At 44.8% G+C, this 26,925-nt stretch overlaps 2 protein-coding genes across 2 annotated transcripts in view; one reads left to right on the top strand and one right to left on the bottom strand.

Moving 5' to 3' along the window:
• Hsd17b3 (hydroxysteroid 17-beta dehydrogenase 3) overlaps positions 1 to 18,421 on the bottom strand; it is a 28,811-nt gene extending 10,390 nt beyond the window's left edge. The window contains exons 1-3 of the mRNA XM_051194530.1: positions 18,223 to 18,421; positions 16,597 to 16,643; positions 946 to 1,021 (exon numbers count right to left, since the gene is read on the bottom strand). Of these exons, the coding sequence (XP_051050487.1) occupies positions 946 to 1,021; positions 16,597 to 16,643; positions 18,223 to 18,364 (265 nt within the window). The 5' untranslated portion in view covers positions 18,365 to 18,421. The remainder of the gene's footprint in view (positions 1 to 945; positions 1,022 to 16,596; positions 16,644 to 18,222) is intronic.
• Positions 18,422 to 23,003: 4,582 nt separating this feature from the next.
• On the top strand, positions 23,004 to 25,156 carry LOC127229399 (glyceraldehyde-3-phosphate dehydrogenase-like). The gene is given in 3 exon segments (XM_051194529.1): positions 23,004 to 23,108; positions 24,611 to 24,786; positions 24,788 to 25,156. Coding segments are annotated over 3 exon segments (570 nt in total). The 3' UTR covers positions 25,077 to 25,156.
• Positions 25,157 to 26,925: the final 1,769 nt, after the last annotated feature.

Genomic DNA, 26,925 nt, shown 5'->3' with positions numbered 1-26,925 from the left:
TCAGAAGTGCCTTAGCTTTGCGTCTAGACCCAGCTCCTCTGGATCATGCTCACGAGACACAGTGTGAGAGTCCGGGATCCTTTAGCATAAACGGCATGACTTGCTTTCCAATAACATGATAAAAAGCACATTGGACACCAGGAGGAAAATGCCAGAGAATGCCTGTCCTAATCGGAGTGACTCCTAATATCCAGATGCAGAACAAAAGCCAGATTCATCAGTTCAAGGGCACCGAGCCTCCACAGTTGGATGGCATAGCCCCAACCCCACGATCTTCTTCCATTCCAAACCTCCCTCAAAGAAACAAGGCTGGCCCAGAGCAGTCTGGTATGGTTTTAAAAGTCTTCATAATTAAAGATTCACACCTTTGCCTTGATATCTCAGCTCATTGTTAAAAATTATTAAAATTGAATACCTAAAAATAAGGATTATGGTCATTTTCACTAAAAAAACTAAATAATTCAAAATAATAAAACATCTATAAAGATGTCTTTTAGGGTTGTACCATGAAAAACCTACATGGCATCTGTAAGTCGTATCTTTTTTTTTTTTTCTTTTTTTCTTTTCTTTTTCTAACTTGATGACCATCAGTTAGCAGCCTCTCTGCATGGAGCAGAGTATAGACACACACACACACACACACACAAAACGACACCATTTCTTGCATTGAAGGTAGGGACAGAAGGTAAGAGGCAGCTGGTACTCTGGCTAAGCATAAGTAAAGGCCCAGAGAAAATTCCTCCTTCACTCAGGCCACAGAATTCAGTGTGGCAGCCTATACCTTACACCTTGCCCTTCCCTTTGTATATTGGTCCCTTCTGTGTACAGCGGACAGACGGCAGCCCAGGCTTCACGAGGCAGAGGTGGCATGAGCAGGCAGGACAGTGTCATGCTTGACCTAACAATTCCATACATGCACCTCCCTTGCTGTGTGGGGTTACTCACCAATCTCTTCTGCAATGGCCTGTAGCTTTTCCAGTGTCCGGCTGATAAGTACGACATTGAGTCCGTGTTTGGCCAGCTGCGGGCAGGGATGGAAAGGCCAGAGACACACTAAGCAGATGGGAGACCTCAGAGCGGCATACCTGGTTACGGCATGAGTTGCCTGCTTCCCCTGGACTTACATGTTAACGGAGGTCCCTGAGCTATGAGTGAATCCGCCATTGTGGGTAAGGCTGAAGCCAAGACTGTAGCAAGCCCCGAGGGTCTTCCTGCCCCCACCTCTCTGGTGCTGGAATCATAAGCACATATCGGATCACCTGGCACTTTTGTGTGTGTACTGGGAATTAAACTCAGGTCCTTGTGCTTTCACAGCAAGCATTTTAATGATTGAGCTATCCATCCACCACTTCTTAACTGTTACTGGGAGACCATCAGGGTAGAAGGGTTTGTATGCAGTGCCAGGCCGCCTGGCTCTGTGAGCTCTGGTTCCCCTCTGCTGAAGCTTTATGACACCCAGAAACTCAAGATGCACAACAGAGACCAACAGGACTCCCCTCCTGGATATTTTTACTAATATGCATTCATTTCTTTATCTTCCTTGGGCTCCATGGCCCCTGAAACTTTTGCAATTCCACCGGGTTGGATTTTACTCCCTGGTAACAAAACAATTCCTTAGTCACACAACACGAGCTCCCACCCTCCTTCCTTCTCTGGAACACTCATGTGAAACTATCCAAATCCATTTTTCCAACTAGCGATTCATAAAACCCTGATGAAATCCTTTCACTTTTGTAGTTTTTCATCCATACTTGTCTCAAAGATGTTTTGAGACAAATGGTGATGCTGGCAAAAACAAATGTGAGTTTATTTAAAAAAAAAAAAAAACTTTTAATCTTGACTATGTCTTCCTCGTGTAGTTTTGAGGGTGGACATCTCAAGAGAGGTGCTAAGACAGAATAGTTATCAGCGGGACTAGCAGGATGCTCTGTCAGTAAAGTGCTTGATACACACACACGGAGACCCGAGTTCAAGCCTCAGCCTAGACACAGCACTGCAGAGAATCCCAGTGCAGGGAAATAGAAACAGAATTATCCCGGGAGATAACATTTCTAGCCAGTTAGTGACCTCCAAGTTCAGTGAGAGACCCCGTCTCAAAATAAAATGGGTAGAAAGAGACACTCAACTTAAACCTCTGGCTTACACACACACATAAGTATGTACATGCACATTGACCTGCGCACACGCCAATGAACATACACACAAAGATATAATAGGTAGCTGGTCATAAGATGACTTCAGAAAGAGAACACAAAGGTCAATATTGGAGATATTGAGATACAACCAGAATCATACATTCACTTCTTGTACCTAGCTGGTACAGAGCTTCTAGGCCCTTGGAACTTCCTGCATGTTGGGAATAAGCATGTCTTTCCTGTGCATGAGAAAATAAGAGCAACATTCCACATGAGACAAAAACTGCAGGAACATCTCCTGCTCCTTCTTTGGTCTTTGCTCCCTCTTTCATGACCCCCTGAGATCCCTGGAATATTCTAAGTACTGGGTGTCTCTCAGCTGCTGTCTGGAGACCCTAGATAACTTCAGGGTTCGGGATAGAAAATTATGTAACTTTGGAGTGCTTGTGTTAGAGCATCAAGAGTGAGTGAAAGCAATAAGGGCCCCAACCAAAAGGAAAAGACAGCTCTAATTAAGTCAGTCAAAATCAGCATTAAAGCCAATAAACACTGTTAGACATAGACGCCATAAAAGGCTAAATATTCCTGAAGACATGTCAGGTCTACTCCTGGTTACCTAGATAAAAAGCTCTACATGGAATGGTTAGCACAACAAGAGGTAAAATTGCACCAGGTCAGCTGGAGATTTTAATTGCTGGATGAAGCAGGTAAGACATCTGGTAAGGAAACAGACTATAGAAACCACACAAATAATAAGCTGGTTCTTATGAACCAGCACGAACGTGAAGCAAGAATTCATCCTCTGAAAGCTGTCTCTGTGAAAAGCCTGGTAAGGGCTGGAGGGAAGTCTCAAGTGTTAGAAATACTTGCTGCTCTTCTAAAGGACCTGAATTTTGTCTCCAGCTCTAGGGAATTGTCTGGCATCTACAGGCACCTGCACTTATGTGCACAGACTCCTTCCCTAATGCACAGACATAATTTAAAACATATATGTGTGTGTGTGTGTGTATGTGTGTGTGTTTATATACACAGGCTTATATATAGATAACATATGCTCTTTTTAATTGACACATAGTCATTTTAATGTGACATTTCAGTGTGTTATGATCACTTTGCAGGTCTGGCATATCTGACATCTCAGATTTGGATCATTTATTTGTATTTGAACATTCAAAATCCTCTCTCCTTTTTTTGAAATAATCAATGACAAAGAAGCCAGATGAAGAGTACTGGGTCCCAGTTCTTTCTAAAGCCATTAGCCAAGTGCCCTTCTCTGCCTCACAGCTTGAGTGCAGGACACATGGTACAAACAGGAGATGAACCTTAACAGCCACCAACCAGGCAGGAAAGAGAAAAGACTCCAAAACACCTCTCCTACAGGCAGTACAAGGACCAACAGGACAGTATGGGATGGCAGGCTCTTCCTCCCTGACCAGCTGGTCCAGGCACATCTGTGGGAGGCAGCAAACTTGCCAAAGGAGGATCAGGCAAAGAGGAAGAGGCCAGCAGAGAAGAGTCTCTGGAGACCACTTTTAAAAGAAGAGAGGCTGCCGTCCTCAGAGGCTGAGAGAAAACCAGAAAGACTGTTCCTTAAAGGTGTGTTGAGTAGAGACAAAAGAACCCTCAGAAGTGCAAGACGCTCTTGATTTCCTTGGGAAGGGGCAGGCAGTTACACAGTTCCAGACAGGTGTGGTGCATATACGTGCACACCCTCCTAGCACACGGGAGGCAGAGGCAGGAAGGCTGCTGGAAGTTTGAGGCTAGCCTGAGCTGTGTAGCAAAATCCTGCCTCAAAAAAAAACACAGTTTTAATTAAAGTACACCCTGGGCTATACAATCAGAACCTATACTTTTAAAGCTATTTTTTTTTTTATTTTTTTACATCAAAAAAAGAACATACTGAAAGAAAACAGGGCTGAAAAGATGGTGCCGTGAGGAAAGCCATTACTCTGCAAGCATGGGGACCTGAGTTTGGATCTGCAGAAACATGCAAAGGCAGACCAGGTAGCACACGTCTATAATACCGATCCTACAGGGAAGTTGAAATGGGAGGTGGAGAAAGGTAAAACCCCAGAAGCTCACAGGTCAGCTAGCCCGGCATATCTAACAGGGAGAGCCACTGTATCAAACAAGGTAGAAGGCAGAGGCCAACACTTAAAGCTGTTCTCTGACTTTCTACTGTGGCAGACATTTGCCTTCACTAGTGCACACACGAGCACATATCCATGTACACAAGCATGCACACACGTGTACACTAAACATGTGCATACGTGTACACGCATGCACACACTGGCAAACACCTGTGCGCGCACACACCCACATGAAGACATTAAATTTTATTATTTTTATTTTAATTAAAGAGATGAAACAACTCAGTTCCAAGGTTGGCAGGTAGTTACAGCACTGCTTTGGTAGAAACAGAAAAAGGAACAGAGAAACGGAGGCTTCAAAACCTGAATTTAGCTCTAGAAACAACATCATCCAACATCTTTGCCACAAAAGTTCCAAAAGGAATCACCATGAGGTGGATGGGGGCGGGGGCTGCAGAAAACATCAACTATCCTGCCATTGGGGCCTAGCTGGGCCCAGCTGTCTTAACTACAATAGTTTCTTATTTTCTGAAATGGGGATAGAGCCTTCCTAGTGAGTCCTAGGAACTAGATGACACAATTCCTGCTAAAGTTCTTTAAAACTAAGAGGCTGTCCAGTTCCCAGCACCCACATCAGATGACTCACAACCACTTCCGTTATGGGGGAATCTGGCACCCTCGTCTAACCTCTCCCAGCACAAAGTATGGATGCAGTACATTTAAATACATGCAGACAGTCAGCGTGCTTTAATCCAAGCATTTAGGAGGCAAAGGCAGGGAGATCTCTGTGAGTTAAAAGCCAGCCTAGTCTACAGAGCTACTTCCAGGAAAGCTAGGGCTGTTACACAAGGAAACCCAGTCTTGGAAGAAAAAAAAATACATGAAGGCAAAACTCTCATACACATAAAATAAAAATAATCTATTTTTAATGAGAGGGAAAGAAAAATATAAATTTCTGAAATCGATCCAAGAGAAATAACTTGAAGAATTCTATAATCACTTCAAAAAATAACAAGTGTTTCCAGGCATGGTGGCATACATCTTTAGTCCCAGCACTTGGGAAACAAATGGATCTCTCCAAGTTTGAGGCTAGTCTGATCTACATAGTGCCAGGACTATGTAGAGAGACCCTGTCTCAAGAACAAATAAATAAACCAATAAAACAAAAAACCCATGTTAATAATAAGGCAATAAAGATATAAACAAATATTTCAAATTGTCCCACAAAGAAAATTCCAGGCACAGATTATCCTCTGGATTAAATTCTACCAAACATTCCAAAAAAAAAAAAAAATCATTCCAAAATTGCATAATCCTTTAAAAGAATAAAAAGGGGCCAAGTTCTCTCCTTTTATGGAGTGCCTATAACCTTGACACCTCAGACTCCCTAGAGAACAAACACCATCATTTAGTCAGGCTAACCATTGGGAAGCATAGCCCATGACTTGGCAGTTCTGTTTTTATGGGTGCTGGTAGCTTACTTGCCTGTCCTCCAAGAGACAGGGACAGGCATAATGGGAAAATGTGGGTGTCTATTGACTGAGGAAAGCACAACTAAATTGGGACAGCCTGGAATGCTATAATAGAGTGATAATGGTACACTCTACAACACTGTAGAATCAATGGACCACATTCCAGACCTCAGCAAGGATTAAATTTTTATTAATTTATTTTTTACATTCCAATCCCAGTTCCCCCTCCCCTCTCTCCTCCCACTCTCCTCTACCTCCCACCTCCCTTCTGCTCCTTGAAGAGGGTAAGGCCTCCCCTAGGAAGTCTACTAAATCTGTCCCATCATCCCATTGAGGCAGGACCAAGGTACCTCTTCACCACACACACCCCTGTGTCTAGACTGGGCAAGGTATCTCTCCATATAGAACAGGCTCCACTAAGTCAGTTTGTGCATTAGTGTTAGATCTTGGACCCACTGCCAGTGGCCTCATGTATTGTCCCAGTCACACCATTGTCACCTATATTAAGGAAGTCCATTCAGTCTTACGCAGGTTCCCCATTTGTCAGACCCGAGTCAGTGATCTCTCACTAGCTTGGGTTAGCTGATTCTGTGGGTTTCCCCATCATGGTCTTGATTCCTTTGTTCATATTATCAATTGCTCCTCCCTCACTTTGATTATACTCCATGAGTTTGGCCCAATGATTAGTTGTGAATTTCTGCATCTGCTTCCATCTATTTCTGGAAGAGGGTTCTAGCTTCTCTGGGGTTGGGTATCTTTTGTTTTATGTCTGGTATCCACTTATGAGTACATACTACATTTGTCTTTTTGGTGGGTTACTTCACTCAGGATGGGTTTATTCTATTTCTGTCCATTTGCCTGTGAATTTTTAGGATGTCATTGTTTCTTACCACTGAGTAGCACTCCATTATGTAAATGTTCCAGATTTTTTTTTTTTATCCATTCTTTGGTTGAAGGACATCTAGGTGATTTTCAAGCTCTGGCTATTACAAACAATGTTGCTATGGACACAGCTGAGCAAATGTCTTTGTGGTGTGGATATATGCCCAACAGTGGTATTGCAGGGTCTTCAAGCAGGTTGATCCCTACTTTTCTGAGAAATGGCCATACTGATTTATTTCCACAGTGGCTGTAAAGGTTTGCACTCCCACCAGCAGTGGAGGAGTGTTCTCCTTTTTCAAAAGTCCAGATGGGAAAGGTAAACTGGGGGTTGAGGCAGCTGAATTCATACAGACTAGATTTTAAGAAATTCCCTGCTGGGATAAGATAGCCTGATATAGGGCAAGGGAAAGAGATGACTCCCAGGGCCAGGGAAAGACAATTCCTTTCCTTGGGTTGGCGACTTTAATGCATGGATGGACTGTGGGCCATTTCCTGCAGACACCAGGAACACTGCCTCCAGAATGATGACTGTTTTCATGTGACACTGTGGGTGGAGAGCCCTCCTAGATGCTGGGGAGTAGCCCCCAAACTTCCTGACAAAAAGGAATAAAAATAAATGGTTTTTCATAGTGGTTTTTTTTTTTAATTTCCGGAATTCTCTGGCCATTAACAACCAAGAATATACATCAATGTGACAAAAAAGCCAACTCTATACTATGTCAGGCGATAGTTCTTGGGTGGCATCAGATCATGTCAGTCTCATAAAGGACAAGGTGGCAGTGGAATCCAATATTGAAGTTCAATACTACCCCAGCTAGCAGGCTTCCTGAGAAGGTGGGGCCCTCTTGGCTGACGCCGTAACACAGACACAAACATATATAGACACACACACACACATGCACGCACACACTCAGGCACACACCACACAAGAATAACTAAAGTCAACTTTAAAACAGACAAGAGGCTTCCTTGAGATAACCCATCCTGAAAACCAGTATGGAGGGCAGAGCTGTTCAAATGTCTGCACTGGGATGTCCCACGCTAAATATACTCTGTGGTATATTTCGAGTTGGTTACTCAGAGGAATAGCAGGCCACTGGAAACAAACATTTCTAAAAAGGTGTCTTTTTGCAAAAATGAGGCAATTAAGTAATTAACAACTTAAAAAGGAGACAAGGGAGAGATGGCTCAGTGGTTGAGTGTGTGTTGCTCTTGCAGAGGACCAGATTCGGTTCCCAGCTACCTGTTCCTTCAGCTCCAATCCAGGGGCCAGTCATGAGTACATTGATGCACACAGACACAACACACACTCATAAATATTCATCGAGGAAATATAAGATGCAGGCAGAGGCTTTTCTCGTCTCTCACACACACCAACAGGTTGCAGTGTGACACTTGCCCAGGGGGACCACGATGGCTGCTACCATCACCAAGAATATATTAACAACCAAGAATATACATCACATCTCCTGTACCACCTCCCTTCTCCCCAGAGGCCCTGTCTCCTTTTGCTCTACATAAAGCCCAGCCATTTTGCCCTCTTGTGAGTCTTGTTGCTTGTTGCAGCTGTGGACGATGAAGCATGAACCACAAAACTCAACAAAACCCACGTGGAGTTTATCCGGAAGAGGGAGCAAAGGGAGGGGTAGGTGTTGGCAGACTGGCAACAGAGGAAAGAAGGGAAAGGGGGTAACAGGTGGGACGCGCTCACTTAAAAGGGAAAGCGTGCACGCGCATACAGAGTCTTTACACAGCCGCACCCACGCAATGCATGATGTAGCCACGCAACAAAGGCCCCAGGTATCTGCCTGAATGCTGGTATGTGTAGCCTGCCGGTTGTCAGGGGTGGGGTGCGCATAATGCCAGGATGTCAACAGTGAGCCTTATACATGCATGGCTTAGGATGGCTTGAAACCTGTATCCTTTTTGCATGTTATCTGTCTCCTGTCGGTTTACCGGTTGACTGAAGTATCCAGCTTTCTGAAGGAAGGATATCTCTAAAACAGCAAGTTTAGGCAGGCAGTAGTGGCACACGCCTTTAATCCCACCACTAAAGAGGCAGAGGCAGGCAGATCTCTGAGTTGGAGGCCAGCCTGGTTTACAAAGGGAGTTCAGGACCACCAGGACCACACAGAGAAATCCTGTTTCGAAAAAACATATGACAACAACTCCAAAAAAAAAAAAAGGAAGAGCAGGGTTTAGAGACAGAGGGTCCTCCTCACTGTTGCTCAGTGGGCAGAAGCTAAACTACAGGGTGAATTCAGACACTAGAGGTCCTGATACTAGAGGTCCTGATAATGCTGGGTCTGGGCATGTTGCCACGCCCGCGCAGCCGGTGTCGGGATTGAAACAACAGACCACCATGAGAAGTAAAGAAGAAGCTGCTGCCACCACCACTGTTTATTAGAGAGTAATGGGTTTAATTACCCAAGCCAGGGGATGGGCTAAGCGTAGGAGACAGTCATGCACCGCCCACACCTGGGGGTCAAGGCACCTGCACTGACTGCACAGCAAAGTTCTGAAAACAAACTTGTTTGTTCAACCTTGTTTTCACAGAAGTTCTACAGCTGGGTGGGGAGAAGAGAGCTACAAGGGACAAGTACTTAAATTTCTCAACGCGCCCATGTGGTTAGGCAGGGAGCCACAGCCCTTAAAGGACCCTGCTCTCTGTCCGAGAAAAGATGAGCGTGTGCAGAGGTTTCTCTTTACCCAGAGCAAACTGCCGGTGGCAGGTGGAGAGCTACAATGAGGACCAGAGGGAAGGCTACTACCTACATAGAGCCCTACCCAGGAAGACACCCACCGCTAAGAACCCTCTGAATGTTATCAAGGCCCTTTGCTACTTCCAGCCATATTCTCCACATCTGTATCCACATATAATTAAGAGGTTTTTTTCTTAAAAAAATATTTATTCTTTTTTTTAATCTTATGTATATGGGTTTTCTGCTGTTTTCTTTATATCTCTTCGAGTCAAAAAAAATACACAAAATCAGAAATGCAAATTAAAATAAGATTTCACCAAACAGTTTTAAAAATAATAAAATGTTAATTAGGGTGAAAAAAGCATAAAAGCCCAGCGCTGTGGCAAGCCTGGGCTGGTGGTGCGGAAGACTCCCCATCACTTCTGAGAGTTGGATTCTGTCACAAAGGTGACTTTTGTCTCACAGTTCACTTCATCAGCTTCCTGAAGGGGGGAAGTTGTCCATTAAATGGAAAACAATTTGCATTTTCAGCACAAAGGGTGCTCTTTGCCTGTGCTCCAGCCTCTCCTTGGTGGCGCCTTTTTCTGGAGAGAGTTTCCATGCGGCATGTGAAGTGGTCTGGGCCAGAAGGGGCTCAGACAGCACTGTGCTGTCTGGGCAGTATTGTCCCCTTTGTCTGCTCAAGCAGGACTCAATCTTATTTTGAGAAAGTCGGGGCTGACAGGCCTCATATGCGGGTCTTCAGCCCCTTTTCAGAGAGTTAAGCCCCCCAGCAAGGCCTTTCCCATCATGCTCTGCCCACCAGTCCTGGATCTCAGCATCGATTGCTGGCTTGAATGGGGGCCTGGGTCAAGGAAGGTGCTTGTGGCTGCTAATCTACACCCGGGGGTGGGAACGAGACAGGGCTTCTTCTGTGTGGCAGAGAATAGAAGACGGGGCTAGAATTCAGGTGCAGACAGACAGAGAGCCACAGAGGTGGAAGCCCACTGCTGCCTTCCAAAAGAATTTTTGCTGTTGTTTTGTTTTGTTTTGTTTCCCACCTGCTTTGGTCGATACTTGAAATTCCTTGAACAGAAGGCAAAGCCTCCCCGTACCACTTTAAAGATGAGTGTGGATTAGACTAAAATGCGCTCCAAACAGGCTTCCGGAACACCAGAGAAGCACATTCCCCTGCTCCTGCCTTGAAATTCCCAGAGTTATTTAATTAAACTGGAGCAACGGATAAATCAGGAATGTGAACCAAATCCCAAGGATTTCCCTGATTAAAGGCTCAGAAAAGGGAAACTTAAGGCGAGTTAGTGAGAGAGTGCTTTCACAGGGCTAGGAGGAGAAGGGCACAAGGCTAGGTAAGGTGCCTTGTTGTCTGTGCAAGCCCAAGAGCCTGAGCATCCACAGGAAAAAAAATGTGGCAATGTACATCTGTAATCCCATAGCTGGGACGGGGCAGAGACGGGTGAATCTGTAGGGCTAGCTGGGTAGCTCCCGGTTCAAAGACAGACCTTGCCTCAAAATAAATGAATACATAAACATGATAACATTTCTCTAAGACAGACAGGTGACATTTTACCTCTAATTTCAGAGACTCCATGAGAAGAGGAAACGCAGTTATCAGGGTCAGAGAGACTCCAGGAAGGAAAAATAACACTTCACAGGGAGCTGGAATACAACATTCCAGATTCCAACTGCTTTTTGCTAGAATATTAAAAATTGTCAATGTACCATCGAGCCTGATATTTCTTTTCTTTGTCTTAATTTTTAAATTTTATTTTTTTTGTGTATGGGTGTTTTGCAGCATGTCTGTACATGCCGTAGAGGCCAGGGGGAAGGTGTTAGATCCCTTGCAATTGGAGTTACGGGTGGCTCTAAGCCACCATTGTGGGTGCTTCGAACTGAACTCAGTTCCTCTAAAGAACATTCAGTGACCTTAACCACTGAGCCATCTCCCCAGCCCCAAGCCTGTTATTTCTTTGGTACATTTTTACATCCAACTATGCCAAGATCAACACCAATATACAGCATAAAGGAAACAAAAATAATAACATGTGAGGTAATAGAGGAAGACAAGGTACCAGTTTATAGCCTGTACACATATCCACATGAGTCAGCACACCCTTGTACACATACACACACACATCGTCTCTCTCACACACACACAGGTAATAACTGATTTATTTCAAATACACAGCTTAGAAAAAAGAACTATGGTCTCAGCCGAAAGAGGCTGAGTGGAAGAGAAGACTCCTATCTGGTTAGGTAGCATAACACGTAGAAGAACCATTGAGTGTTAAGAGCTGTTCTGTGGGAACTTGGAAGGTAAGAATGTTGCGAGCAGTGCAGAAGATGGAGGCCTGGCTTGTGAAGTTTCAGAGGGAAGATTAAAGACTCTACAGGGGCCATCTGTTAACTTTGAATAAAGACTACACGGTTCTGGTTAGCTGGAGCTGAAAAAGCATCTGTGATTAACACTAGAACTGCTAAATCAAAACTTCTTTGCTGGGATATTTGGTGCTGCAGCTAAAAAAAAAATTAGCAGTGATTAGGAAGAGACCATCATCACTGAGGTGAAAGCTTCTGGGAAGTGTTTCCTGAGAGCACAGAGAAGCTGTGTCTCAGAGGCTGGCAGCCAGACATGGTAATGTGTAAGAGTCGGCCAAATGGTACTGGTTTTGAAGGCATGAAGGGGTCATGGAGAGTAGCTGAGGCTTGGTACTTGGAAGCCAGGAGAGGCCATGCAGCCTCAGTAGCAGTTGAAGGCCCAGGTCTAACAGGGTTACGCAAAATTGAGATTTGGCACCATGAAGAGAGCTTAGGAGAGGTTATTGATGAAAGTGCAGCCCAGATACAGCAGAAGACTCCAGCATTTTGGAGATGCCAGTACCATGGGATGACCTCAGGCAAGATAACACCAAAGAAAATTGAACCAAGACATGTCAGTACAAAAATTCTGGCAACTAAAGACAAAGAAAACATATTGAAAGAAGCCAGAGAGAAACAACACCTTACCCACAGTGGAAAGCAATTCAAAATCTATCCAACATCTCCTCGGAAATCAAGGCCAGAGGCAAGCATTACAATCTTTTTTCAAGTGTTGAAAGGAAGGGACTCTCAGCTACAAATTCTATACCCAGAAAAACTATCCTTCAAGAATGACAGGGAAACCCAGAAGTTACAGGGTGAAGAAAAGCTAGGGGAAGGCTTTGACCACAGACCTGTCCAAAAAAAAGAAAAGGAAAGGAAAGAAAGAAAATAAGAGAAAAAACAATCAGAAGTTCTCTAAGGAGAGAGGAAATTACTAAAGGAACTTAGAGACAGAAATAACAGTAAGTCCCAGACATTCCTTCTCCAGAATGGCTCCTTCTGCGTATCAGTCTGCGTAGATCATGGTGAAACCAGACGGTGGTCAAGCATTAATTACTCTGGCTCTGTGTAGGGGTATTTATGCTTGTGTTTCTTTTGTTATAGTCTTTTGGTTTTTATTTGTCAGTCTTTTGAAACAGAGTTTCTTGTAACCCAGGATAACCTCAAAACTGCTATGGAGCTGAAAGCAACATCTGCCTCTACTTCCCAAGTGCTAGAATTACAAGTGTATGCTGCTACCCTTGGCGTGTAAATGTAAATTTTACTAAGGATTGACATAGAAGACTTTAACTTAAATATTTGCCTGCCATAGTGTGGGAGAATCTCATCCCTGGATCGTCAGCCTACCATTCTGTCCTACAGATCTTTTCTTTGGTTGGTTTTTTGTTTGTTTGTTTGTTTGTTTGTTTGTTTGTTTGTTTTGTTCTTCAGGCTGGCCTTGAACTCAGAGATCTACCTGCCTCTGACTCCTGAGTGCTGGGATCAAAGGTGTGCACCACCACCTCCTGACAATCCTGCAGATCTTAAGTACATCAGCTTCCACTTCCGGAATAATGTGAACCAATTTCTCTTGCTCTTTCACCCAGTCTCTTCTCTCCTCCCTCCTTCCTTCTCCATAATTGGTTTTGTTTCTGTAGGGAACACCATGTGGCCCCTCCTCAACCTGTTTAACCCTTGCAGAAGCCCAAGTGAGAATGCTACCACCTCCTGTTGGTTGACACAGATCCAGCCAGTGATGGTCAGAGGCAAGCTCTGGATACCCACATATCTGGCCAGTTCTCAGCCATGGAGTCCTGACCACCCCAAACTGAACCCCTTTCCCTGGAGCAGCAGTTAGCAGGAGAGAAGAATGGACTCCGGAATGGAGAAAAGCCTGCGTGAGTTAGGAGCCCAGGGGGAAAAAAAAAACATTTAATTTTTTTAAAGAACACAGGAAATATTAAAAAGTTTGTACAGAAGAACAAAGTAAGAATTAGTCAAGGACGGAACAAAATGTCAAGACACAAGGCTCACAGAACTCTCTGGTGCTGGCAATGGCTCAGCAGGATGAAGTATCCCTTGGCCAGAGTCTACCAGAGTGAGGACTGACTGACAACCCCACCAAGCCCCAGCCCCAGCTCCTGACTCCTGACCCTTGTCTTATAGGATGAGTGGCTCAGGCAGCGTTGACTTGGAATCTCCTCTAAGTATCAAGAAAACTAATTCAGGTCCACATGGAGTCAAGGAAAGAATGGGAAATCTAAAAGAATCCAAGGAGCTCAGAGTGTCGGCCACTTGAATGAAAATGGACCCTTGGGCCCATGGAAGTGGCACTATTAGGAGATGTGGCCTTGTTGGAGGAAGTGGTCATCACTGGGGGAAGTCTTTGAGGTCTCAGAGGCTCAAGCCACACACATACATATGTTGTACAGTGTGTATGGTGGGGGAGGGAGGTATGATATGAGGCATGTGTGTAAGTGTGTATGAGACAGGCAGACAGACAGTGCGTGTGTGGAGATCAGAGAACAACCTGCCAGAGTTGCTTCCTTCCTTCCATCATCATGAGATTGATCTCAAAGTTTCCAGGCTGGGCCATTAACAGAAGGCATACTGCTTTGGAAAGCAGGTACTGAGCCCTCTCTCTGTTCTCCACACTCAAATGTGACCACTCATCATCTATCGAGGACCAGTTGATATTGCTTGTGAGCACATCCTTATACATGAATTAGGGTAAGAATGGAGAATTCCTCACCTGGGATGAAACAGATCTGGAGCAGACAACCAAAGACCACACATTTTCCTCTGGGGTGGTGGAATCAGGGCACAGATGGTTTTTGCCAGCACAAGTCACACCCAAAGTGTTTATAGAGTGGCTCCAAGACACCTAGAGCTGTCATTTCACACAATGTGGTTTATTACGATGCTAGCCTCTGGGATGGAGAGATAGGGGGTACCATTCTGAGGTTGAATGTAGTCTTCATGGCCACTAAACATTTGTGTCCCCTCAAAATTTACACTATTGGGTGTGGTGGCACCCATCATTAATCCCAACACTTGGGAAGCAGAGGCAGCCAAATCTCAGTGAGTTCAAGGCCATCCTGGTCTACATCAAGACAGTCAGAGCTACATGGTGAGGCCCTGTCTCATAATAAAACAAAACAAAACAAACAAACAAACAAAAAAGCCCTTTAGCTGGGCTTTAATCCCAGCATATGGAAGGCAGAGGCAGGTAGATCTCTATGAGTTCGACACTTACCTAGTCTGCAAAGCTAGTTCTAGGATAGCCAAGGCTACTCTGTCTTGAAGAAAACAAAAAAGCAAACAAACAAACAAAAACCTAATCCTTACTGTGAAAACAGCCAAAGGTGTAATTTACATCATGTAAATGTACAACATGACTCATGAGGATTGAGCCCTTGTTGTAAGATTAGTGCCCTAGGGGTATAGCCAGAGAACTTATTTCCTGGGGACCCACTGAGAAGTTCTCTCTAAGCCAGGAAGAGGACTCAGCATTGGGCCTTTTAGCTTCAGAACTGTGAAGAGTGAGTTGTCTGGGTTGCCCAGCTTTTGGCAGCATTGTGTGATAGCTGGGACTGGCTGGGACTTCAGAGTTTAATGGATCTCTACAACTCACTGAGACCATGGGAGCCTTTACTACGGCCTCAGTGTCCACATCCCATTGAAAGGTGTCTCCAAGTTTATAGAGAATGAAGAAAAATTAGGAAATTAACCTAAAATTTTTCAGTGAGAAAAAAAATGGCTGAGTTAGAGGCTTTCATTTGAGAGAATATTACACTGCCACTTAAAAAATAATATTTTGGGGGGCTGGACAGATGGTTCAGTGAGTAAAGGCTCTTGTTACCAAGTTTGATGACCTGAATTCAATCTGCAGGACCTACGTGGTGGAGGAGAAAATTGACATGGGATTTGAAAGAAATTTAGGGAAGCTAACAATTTCTGAGTATCTTCCTGTCTCCTTGCTCAAGTGGACTCTTTCCTCTCACTGGAGTTTTGTAATATTCTTTACAAAGACTTGCATACTGTTTCTTTGTGCATGTGTGGTGTGTGTGTCTAAATATGCATGTGCTCACATGTGTGTGCAGGCTAGCATGCATATGGAGGCATTAAGTTTATAGCAGATGCCTTCCTCAATCTTTCTCCACATTATTTATTGAGGTAGCTTCTCTTGCTCAACCCAGGCTGCACCGGTTGTCTGGTCTAGTTAGCCAGCTTGCCCATGGGCATTCCCTGTCTCTGCCTCCCCAGTGCTTCGAAACAGAAGCTATTCGTGACACATCTAGCCCACACAAACAGTCTCTGAGCCAGCATGTTCCCTATTTGTGTGGGATAAATAAAAGTTTTTTTTTTTATTTGTTTGTTTTGAGGCTGGGTCTCACTATGTGGCCCTGGCTGTCCTGGAAGGCACTCTTTAGACCAGGCTAGCCTTGAACTCACAGAGATCCTCCTGCCTGTGCCTCTCAAGTGTTAGAATCAAAGAAGTGCCTGGGTTTACATTTTTTAAGGTACAGTTAAATATCCAAACACTAGGACACAATCATAACCCCCAAACACCAAATGCCCCGCTAATCCAGGCTCAGCTGCTCTGCTAGTTTTAGAGAAGAGATTGGAGAGATGCCTCAGCACTTGCTACCCTTCCAGAAGACCACGTTGGGTGGCTCACCCATTCACACCAGCTTCTCTTCTACCACAAATACACATAAAACTTTTTTTGATTTATTCTCACATTAAAGATATTTTACTTCTTAAATGGATGCCTGACTTTCGTACTCAGGAAAGTGATGGGTGGGGTGGGTGTCCAGTAACAACATCGGATTAGCTTTAAAGCTAGGCTGATGAAATTGACCTGTGATTCACAGATACTGAGGAAGCTAAGACAGGAGATCCATTTGAGGTCAGCCAGTGAGATCATGGTAAGACCTGATCTCCGAAAACCAAACCACAAAAACAGCCAGCTCACCTCAAATGAATAGGCTTTCCCGATGCCATCTCCTGCTCCGGTGATCACTGAAAGAAACAGTGACAGTCTTGAAGCAACAGAGCAATTCATCTCTCTCTCACACACACAGCTGCATTCTCTCGTACATCCCAGTCCAGGATTCTCAATACCACAAGGCCATGTTTGCCCACTCCGAAGTTTCCAGCTTTTGGAACCCCTGACAGAATTCAGAAGTGAAGGGTTTTTCTGTCTTGGGTTGGGGGGGGGTTGCATATGTAGTCTATAGAGGGGTCTGTAAATCTAGGAAACTCACTCTGAAATGCAGCAAAGCACTAAGCCAACACGTATTTTATCCAGGTTTCTTAAGGTTTGGGGCAGTGAAAGCCTTAGCACCTTAAGGGCAAGTGTGCGCCCTGTTCTTGCTTCAGTCCTGTCCAGTGGTTACCCTAAGAGCACCTCAGAGTTCCTTCTGAGACGGGAAGCCTGGTCCCTTCCCTCCTCCCCCACAGGACAGCAGCCTTCAATGCCTGTGGAAGATAGGGAGCCTGGCAGAGAGGACACAGGAGTGAGGGGGTGCGGGAACCCAAGGACTTCAGATAGTTATTCCTCAATACCACTATCTGCCAGTCCCAACAATCTCAAAGGCTGTTACACCCTTCATTCCCAAAACTGGAGACAGAGACCACAATTCACTACACATACACCTGCAACTGACCTTGGCACCAGATAAAGGACACACTTTTTAAAATGTTAACCGAAGAATCCATTAAGTTGTTTGAGCATGGATCTCAGGATATTCTCTCTGGGTGTTTCACAGCCTTATTACTGGGATTTGAAGTATTTTTTCCTCGCTCGTTTGTCTGTGCCTGAAGACATCACATATTTGCTCACAATAACATTATTCATTCTTGACTCCCAAACAAGCCAAGATTACATTTTTCACTTTGAAGCCATAGAGTCTCTGATTTTGGGGGAGTGTTCTCAGAGAGTCTAAGTGAGCAGGGGTAGCACCAGGCACATGGGCATTTGATCAAACACAGTGGGATATTTGCATCTAGAGCTTATTAGTAAGTTGACTAGGAGCAGCAAACATATGTATACACACACCATACATATGTGCATATATATGTACAGGTGTGCACACACAGTGGAAGTGTAAGGGACATCAGTTAGAAACCCATGGTTTCAGCCTAAACAATTTCCCATATAGTCCTTTAAAAAACATCTGTGACAAAGCTTGCAAAGTAGCTAAGGACATGAATAAGGACATGGGATGCATTTTTAAAAAATAAATTAACGTTTGGATTTCAAAAATTTTAAATACCCTTAAGCAAAATGGAAGGGTACCAGCCCAGGGATTAGAAATCTGTAGATGGGGAGACAGGTATTTCTGCCTTATTCATTATTTGTATTATCAGAAAAATTCCCAAAAGGAGAAAAATCTAGCAAAGTAACAGATGCATGGGGCAGTCTCCCTCTACAAGCTCCTGACCCACACCTTCATTTTCAGATAGTTCTAATTCCACTCATGCTATCTAGCTACAACATTGCATTTTACGTGAAGTCATAGAGGTGGGTATTCTGAGACATAAGAATAAGAAACAGGAGCAATCAAATCAGCAAGACTCATGGAGTCAGTCCTCTTACCTGCCCATTGCCCCATCGATTGCAGGAAAGCCCTTGGTGGAACCTTCCAGAAGCTCAGCAAGAGGTACTGGGAAAGCTTCACACACTTCAGAAGGCAGACCAGGCACACAAGCAGCCCCACAGAAACGAAGAGTTGCTCCATGACCTCCCCGTGTCTGTCTTGCTGGAGATGCTGCTGGGACCTGGCCCTTGCCCCCTGTGTGCCTCCCAGGGCAGGCAGCCTGGGGACCTGCCAGATTTCCTTCCGGGAGGGACTGGGTGTGTTCCATGTATCCGGGGGCATTTAGATTAGAGTAACTTCTTTATGTAACCTTGTGATTCACAGGCTTTTGAATCACGTATTCTTCATATCTTTACAGCATGGTTGGGCTTTGGGGACAGAGGAGTTGCTGAGTGAAGGAGACAGTAGATTCATGGAAAAGCGAAGCCCAGAGAGGGTAGCATGGCACCCTGTGATACTTGGGTCTGGAGTCTCCAAAGAGTCTCCAAAGGTCTGTGCATTAAAAGCCTGACCCCCAGGGTGGTAGTGATGTGGGAGGTGATAGAACTTTTAAGAACTTGGGCCCATACTTCGGAGATCAATACGGCAATTTCTCAGAAAACTGGGAATCGATCTACCTCAAGACCCAGCTATACCACTCTTAAGCATATACCCAAAGAATGTTCAAGCATACCACAAGGACATTTGTTCATCTATGTTATAGCAACGTTATTTGTAATAGCTAAAACCTGGAAACAACCTAAATGTCCCTCGACTGAAGAATGGATAAAGAAAATGTGGCACATCTACACAATGGGGTACTACTCAGACATTAAAAACAATGGTATCAAGAAATGTGAAAGCAAATGAATGGAACTAAAAAAAAAAAAAAAATCATCTTGAGTGAGGTAACCAAGAACCAGAAAGACAAACATGGTATGTACTCATGTATAAGCAGATATTAGCTGTAATGTGAAGGATGGCCATGTTACATACATAGGCCCAGAAAGGCTAGGTAACAAGGAGGGGGTGGTGGATGGCATATGGATCTCCCAGGGAAGTGGAAATAGATTTCATGGGTGTACTTGGGGCAGGGAGGGATAGCAGCATGAGGGATTTGGTTGAGGAAGTGTGGGGAGGTGGGGGAGGGGGTCCTGAAAGAGATGACTAGAAGGGGGAAGCAGAAACCTGGTATAAGGAAAACTCCTAGAAATCCGTAAGGATGACCCCAGCTAAGACTTCTAGTAATAGTGGATATGTAGCCTGAATTGTGTGAGACCAGGCAAGAATTCCAGTGGAGGGAGGGCAGAGGGCAGGGTAAAAGTGGCTCAGAGATTGTGGGAGTAGCCAACCAAGGACTGGTCCAGCCTGAGACCCATTCCATGACGCTGCCTGGAGTACCAGGACCCAGAGGCTGGATGCCCCAGATATCTAGGACAGAACCAAACACAATTGGGGGGGAAAAATAACATCATAATGATGCCTAATGACATTCTGCTATATTCATAGATTGATGACTACTCATCAGAGAGCCTTCATGTGGTACCCACAACCAAACATTAGGCTGAGCCGGGGGAATCCTGCTGAAGAGAGGAAGGAAAGATTGTACAAGCCAGAGGGGTCAAGGTCATCACAAGAAAATGCACAGAAACAACTAACCTGCGCTCATACGAGCTCACAGAGTCTAAACTGGCACTCAGGGAGCGTGCATGGGACCAACCTAGGCCCTTTACATATATATGTTAGTTGTGTAGCTTGGGACTCCTAACAATGGGAGCAGAGACTGTCCCTAACACTTTGGCTGGCTTTTCGGAACCTACTCCTCATACTGGGTTGCCTTGCCCCACCTTAATACAAGGGGAGGAGCTCAATGCTACTGCAACTCAACACGCCAAGCTTTGTAGACACCCGTAGGGGGCCTGACCCTTTCTGAATAGAAACAGAGGAGTGAGCTGGGGTGTGGGAGGAGCAGGAGGAGGGGACATGGGGGAGAGAATGGGAGAAGAGGAGGAAGGAGAAAGTGCAGCTGGGATGTAAAATAAATTGATTAATTTAAAGAGAAAGTAGGACCTAGTAAGTTCTGTGGTCACTCAGAAAGGCGATGGATGCTCAGAGCAAGAGTCTTTCGTTGCTGTCCTCCTACTAATGTCAGAAGCTACACCCGTAAAGTCTCACTGACAAGACCGCCAAACAAGGGCAACACCAACAGACGTGCTAAACTAAACAGGAAATGTCCACTAGCCACAACTCTACACAACGAACTACAAGCAACTAAGAAATAAGTCTTTCCCGGGGAAGAGCACACCAACTGAGTATCTACTACCAAATGGTCATCCCTGGAAACACACATACGAGTAACATAACATAGACTGAGCAGGTTCTATCTGGCGATAGATATGTGTATGCCTACATACCCACACATATACATATGAATGCAGTAACAATTAATGGAAAAGTAGGCCATGAATTTGAAAGAGAGCGAGGAGGAATATATGAGGGCTGTGGGCGGATTTCCTCCATATTTGCTAAGCCAGATATTGACATTAAAGCCACCATTACAAATCCCTGAGCAATAATAAACTACCCGTGATACTCCAGGACGAGGAGTCGAAGAGAACTATTGTGACATTGCAGAAACCAACACAGTAGCACCAACTCTATATGTTCATATTTAAATTTAATACAACTTAACTTAAAATTTAGCTCCTAAACTGCACCAGCCATTCCTGGTTTACATAGATGTCCCCGCAGGAAGTTCTACTGGACACTCAAAGTTTCCAAGCCATTTGGTTTTACTGTTGCCAAAACGATGAACCAAGAACTCATCACCACCAAAAGTAAAACAAAAAGGATTCACGTTTGGGACACACTTTTCAGATTAGATGTGTAGCTCAGTTGGTGGAGTCTTTGTCTGGTGTGTACAAAAACCTGTGTTTGATCCCAACATGAACTAGGTGTGGTGGCTCACAACTATAATCGCAGCATTCAGGACGTGGAGGTAGGAAGATCAGAGGTTCAAGGTTGTCACTGGCTACATAGTGAACTCAAAGCAAGCCTTCATGACTTGAGACTATCTGAAAAGAAAAAAGATAAAAGGAGGGAGGGAGGGAAGGAGGGAGGGAGGGAGGGAGGGAGGGAGGGAGGGAGGGAGGGAGGGAGGGAGGAAGCAAGCAAGATACTAGAGCACAGCTCAGGACCTTATTGCGACCACCAAATTAGTGGTCAGAGTAGACAGACTTCCTTGTTCCTGGTTTAGAAGAAATCCTGTCTACTTTTCTGCATTTTGGTATAATTAATATTCACTGCTGGTTTTTCATAGAAAGGTATTATCATGGGGAGAGCTGATCCTGCTGTCCCAAATTACTTTAGGGTTTTCAGTCATGAAGGATATTGAATTTTGTCGAAACCAATTTTATATTCATTTGAGATGATTATTTAATTTGTCATTGTTACACTTGTTTACTGTATTGCATTAACCCATTAACCCAGCATCCCTGGAATGAAACCACCTTGCTCCTGGGGTTTTTATCATTTTATTCTGTTGTTTAATTTGGTTTGCTGGTGTGTTTTACTGATGGTTTTGCATCTGTGTTCATCAAGGAATCGTCTGTAGCTTTCTCTTTGTGTGGTATCATCACCCAGTTTTGATATCAGAGTGGCTGTAGCTTCTTGCCATGGGTTTGGAAGCATTCCTTCCCTTCTAATTGTGTGGGGTAGCGTGAGGTCTTAGCTCTTTTTTGCAGATGGGGTACAATTCAGCAATTAATCCACTCAGTACTTTGACTGTCTTTGTTGGAGATTATTCCTCCTCCAGTTTCACTGCTCACTTTCATTTTTTGGGGGTTGCTCATATTCTTTTGGTTCGCACGTATCTAAAAATTTAATCCATTTTTTTCTAGGTTTTCTAATTTATCAGGATACACATTTTCAATACTCCTCCAAATTTCAGTGCTATCTATTAATATTCCTCTTTTGAGTCTAATTGTAAAAATTTGAGGTCTTCTCTCTTTCTTTTACTTAACTTGTCTAAGAGTTTGGCAATTTTAGGCCAGGCATTGGTAGCAAACACCTTTAATCCCAGCACTGGCAAGGAAGAGGCAGGCAGATCTCTGTGAGTTCCAGGCCAGCCTGGTCCACAGAGGGAGTTCCTGGACATTGAGGCCTCTGGTTTCTGCTACACCATCCATAATGGGCCCTTACTGGGATTCCTCTTGGCTGTCCTTTGTCCTGTGTCATGGAGATCCTGTTGTTTTTGGATCTGTAGTTCTGTCCCCTTCACATGCTCTAACAGTTCATAGATGAGATGAGGGTGGTCCAACTCATACCCTGGTTCTGGACCTGAGTTGTTCTGTCCACAGGCTTCCCCTCATCATCATTACCCAGATGAGCTCGCCAGCCTTGGCTGGCTCACCCAGTGCAGCTGTAGCAAGAAGTGAGGCCAGTTCCCCTGGTCTCAGGTCCTTGGATCTAGGTCCCCCATACTCATATCACCAGGGCCAGCTCTACTGTTTTGCCCAGGTGAGGTGCAGGGCCCTCTCTCCCAATTGCTGTAGGAGGTATATGAGGGAGGATGGGGTCATCTCTCCTGCCCTCACCCCCTTTGGGTCAGGTCACCTGCATCCCAACCACAAGGTCAGCTTTAGTGTCTGCTCAGATGACATGCATGCCTACAGTGAGGGGCAGGGCCAGCTATCCCAGAGCCAATGAAGGACAGGGCTGGCTCGGCACAGCATGGTTCCAATGACCCCTTGTGCTAACATGGGCCATGGACATCATCACAGACCCCAGCTGCAGCAGGACCATGGACCCAGACACGACCCTTGACAGCGGCCCAAGCCTGGACATCTCCAAGGCTCCAGGTGGCAGCACTGGCCACCCAGATCAGCATGGCCCCAGCAGTAGCATGGTCCTTGGACACAGACATGGTCTGAGGTGCTGACCATACCCTGGTCATGCCATTGATGGTAACAGGAGCCCCAGACATTGACTCAGACCCTGGCTACTATAGGGCCATGCCACAGACATGGCCCTCCGTGGCAGTGCTAGCCCAGTCTTCCCTACAAGGTAGTCTAACAAAGTGTCAGAGGCCACCACTCTGCCCAGCACTCAGAATGATGTCTCAGAGAGCTTGCCAGGGCAAGGCAATGTGCACTGTTTGAAATCTTCCTGGGAAGCAAATTCCTCTGTGGCTGGCCCTAGGCTTCAGCCTTTTCCTTCCCCAACACATGACTGCTGGAGAAATTCCAATTCCTTGGAGATCATTGTTTCAATAGCCTGATAGCCAAACGAAAGGGCCCAGGCATCTCTGGGCCCATGAGCTGTCTGTCTACATGCCCACGAGGAGGTCAGACGAAGGGGATGAACCTACAGATCCGAAACAGCAGGATCTCCATGACACAGAACAACAGGACAGCCAAGAGGAGTCCCAGTAAGAGCCCATTATGGATGGTGTAACAGGTCAGGACTCAGTTTATGACTGCCACTATGGGTTCTGGAGGTCAAACCTTTACCAGTGTTAAGAAAATGCCTCTCCCAGTGGCCACAGGTCAGTCCTCAGCTGATGTTCATCTGCACAGGTGTCTCGAGTTAGTACCACCTCATACAATCAACACCCCACCTGTCCTCAATTCAGAACCCTGACTGGAGACCACTTCTTCCTAGGGTGAAAAGGGCTTCGTTTCCATCCAGATACAAATGTTGTGTCAGGGTGCCCTCTGCTGGCCACATGTGGAAGAGGAGGGAAAGTCTTGAAATGACTTCTGAAAGAACTCCAAAAATAAAACTTAGAGATAAGGAAAACAAGCATTGGAAAAACAGCAAAACTTGTTTTCACTTACTCGCTGAGTGAGTGATTTCTGGTCTCTGGTTTGGAAGAGATGCCAGAGGTTGCTCTAACAACATTCTGGAAGCCCCGAAGTCATAAGCCTTAAAAAGTAAACAGAAGCAGTTCAGTTGGAAGAGTGCCTGGCTAACACACATGAAGCTTGGTTGTGACAGCCAGCAACACATACGCCAAGCATAGTGACCATAACTGTAATCCTAGCACTTGAGTGATGGAAGCAGTGAAGATCATTAATTCAACCTCATTAATTCAACCATCCTTGATTTACAAGAGACCTTGTCTGAAATCAAAAACAAACAAGACAACTTGAACTCAACAGTAATAAAAGAAACAACATTGTTAAGAAATGAAAAACCAGGCCTGGTGATGCATGCCTTTAATCTCAGCACTAGGGAGTAGGAGGTACACAGATCTCTGAGCTTGAGACAGTCTTGGTCACATAGGCAGTTTCAAGCTAGCCAGAACTAGATATAGAGAGAGCCTGTCTCAAAAAAGGGGAGAAGATCCGCCTTCCCATGGCCGGCCCTTCCCTACAACTCCAGCAGACTCTATAGGCCCCAATATAGTTCACTGCCACCCAGAAGACTGTGGATGGCCCCTCCGGGAAGCTGTGGCATGATGGACGTGGGGCTGCCCAGGACATCATCCCTGCATCCACTGGTGCTGCCAAAGCTGTGGGCAAGGTCATCCCAGAGCTGAACGGGAAGCTCACTGGCATGGCCTTCCAAGTTCCTACCCCCAATGTCCGTCGTGGATCTGACATGCCGCCTGGAGAAAGCTGCCAAGTATGACGAAATCAAGAAGGTGGTGAAGCAGGCATCCGAGGGCCCACTGAAGGGCATCCTGGGCTACACCGAGGACCAGGTTGTCTCCTGCGACTTCAACAGTGACTCCCACTCTTCCACCTTTGACGCTGGGGCTGGCATCGCTCTCAATGACAACTTCGTAAAGCTCATTTCCTGGTATGACAATGAATTCGGCTACAGCAACAGGATGGTGGACCTCATGGCCTACATGGCCTCCAAGGAGTAAGAGCCCATCCTGGACCATCCACCCCCAGCAAGGACATGAGCAAGAGAGAGGCCCTAGCTGCTGAGCAGTCCCTGTCCAACAACCCCCGACACTAATCTCCCTCACAGTTTCCTTCCCAGACCCCCAGAATGAAGGGGCTTAGGGAACCCTGCTCTCTTGAGTACCATCAATAAAGTTCACTGCACCTGTCAAAAAGAAAAAGAAAAAAGAAATGAAAAGGGGAACTTAACAGCAGACACCATTGAGCAAATCCAGAGACTCATTAGGTCATACTTCAAAAACCTTAAATTGGGAAATCTAAAAGAAACCAATAAATTTCTTGATAGGTACTTCATACCAAAATTAAATCAAGACCAGACAAACAATTTAAATAGACCTATAGCCCCCAAGGAAATAGAAGTAGTCATTAAAAGTCTTCCAACCCAAAAAGCGCAGAGCCAGATGGTTTCAGTGCAAAATTCTACCAGGAAACTCCCACACTTCACTTTAGTGAAGTGGCTGGATACAAGATTAACTTAAAAAAAATAGTAGACTACATACAAATGATTAATGGGCTGAGAAAGAAAATGGAAAGAACACCCTTAACAATAGCTACAAATAATATAAAATATCTTGGAAGTGAAAGGCCTGTGTGACAAGAACTTCAAGCAGGACATTGGAGAAGACATCAGAACATGGAAAGATCTTCCATGCTCATGGATGGGTAGAATTAACAAAGTAAAAATGGTCATCTTATCAAAAGCAATCTACAGATTCAACCGAATCACTATCAAAACACCAACACAATTCTTCACAGACCTTGAAAGAACAATACTCAACTTCATATGAAAAAAAAAACAGGATAACTAAAACACTTCTGTACGATAAAAGAAATTGCCATCCCTGATTTCAAGCTCTACTACAAAACTATATTAATAAAAACAACATGGTACTGGCATAAAAAAACAGACAGGCTGGTCAACAGAATTGAATCAAAGACCCAGATTAAATCTACACACTGATGGACACCTGATTTTTGACAAAGAAGCCAAAACTATACAATAGAAAAAGGAAGACATCTTCAACAAATAGTGCTGGCATAACTGGATGTCAACACGTAGAACAATGCAAATAATTCCATATTTATCACCCTGCACAAAACTTGAGTCCAAGGGGATCAAAGACCTCAACATAAATCCAGTTACATTGAACCTGATAGAAGAGAAAGTGGGAAATAGCCTTCAGTGCATTGGCACAGGAGACAACTTCCTGAATAGAACACCAATAGATCTACAATTAATAAATGGGACCTCACAAAACTGAAGCCTCTGTAAGGCAAAAGACACTGTCAATAGGACAAAACAGCAGCTTACAGAATGGGAAAAGATTTTCACCAACTGTTGTGGAATACTGACTTAAGATGTGTTACATTAGTTTATGCTGTAGGATATTTGTTTAATGATGTAAAGATGTGTTGCATCCTTTTATGTTACATTTGTTCAACTCTGTACTTTGCTTGTCTAAAACACTTGAATGGTCTAATAAAGAGCTGAACAGCCAATAGCTATGCAGGAGAGGGATACACAGTGCTTCTGGGCACAAAGAATAAATAGAAAAGAAATTTAGGCTTAAGAGAAGGGCAAGGAATAAGAAAAGGAGAAGGAGGAGAGGATGCCAGGGGCCAGCCATCCAGCCAGCTGGGTAAAAAGCCCAGAGGCAAAACATACTTAAAGAGAAACAGTTTAGGGCTGGAGAGATGGCTCAGCAGTTAAGAGCACTGGCTGCTCTTCTAGAGGACCCAGGTTCAATTCCCAACGTCCACATAGCAGCTCACAACTGTCTCTAACTCAAGTTCCAGTGGACCCAATTC

Source organism: Phodopus roborovskii, unplaced genomic scaffold (assembly GCF_943737965.1).
Source record: "Phodopus roborovskii unplaced genomic scaffold, PHOROB, whole genome shotgun sequence".
NCBI lineage: Eukaryota > Metazoa > Chordata > Mammalia > Rodentia > Cricetidae > Phodopus > Phodopus roborovskii.
Note: the sequence above shows the minus strand (reverse complement) of the source record. Positions and strands in the feature narration are given on the sequence as shown.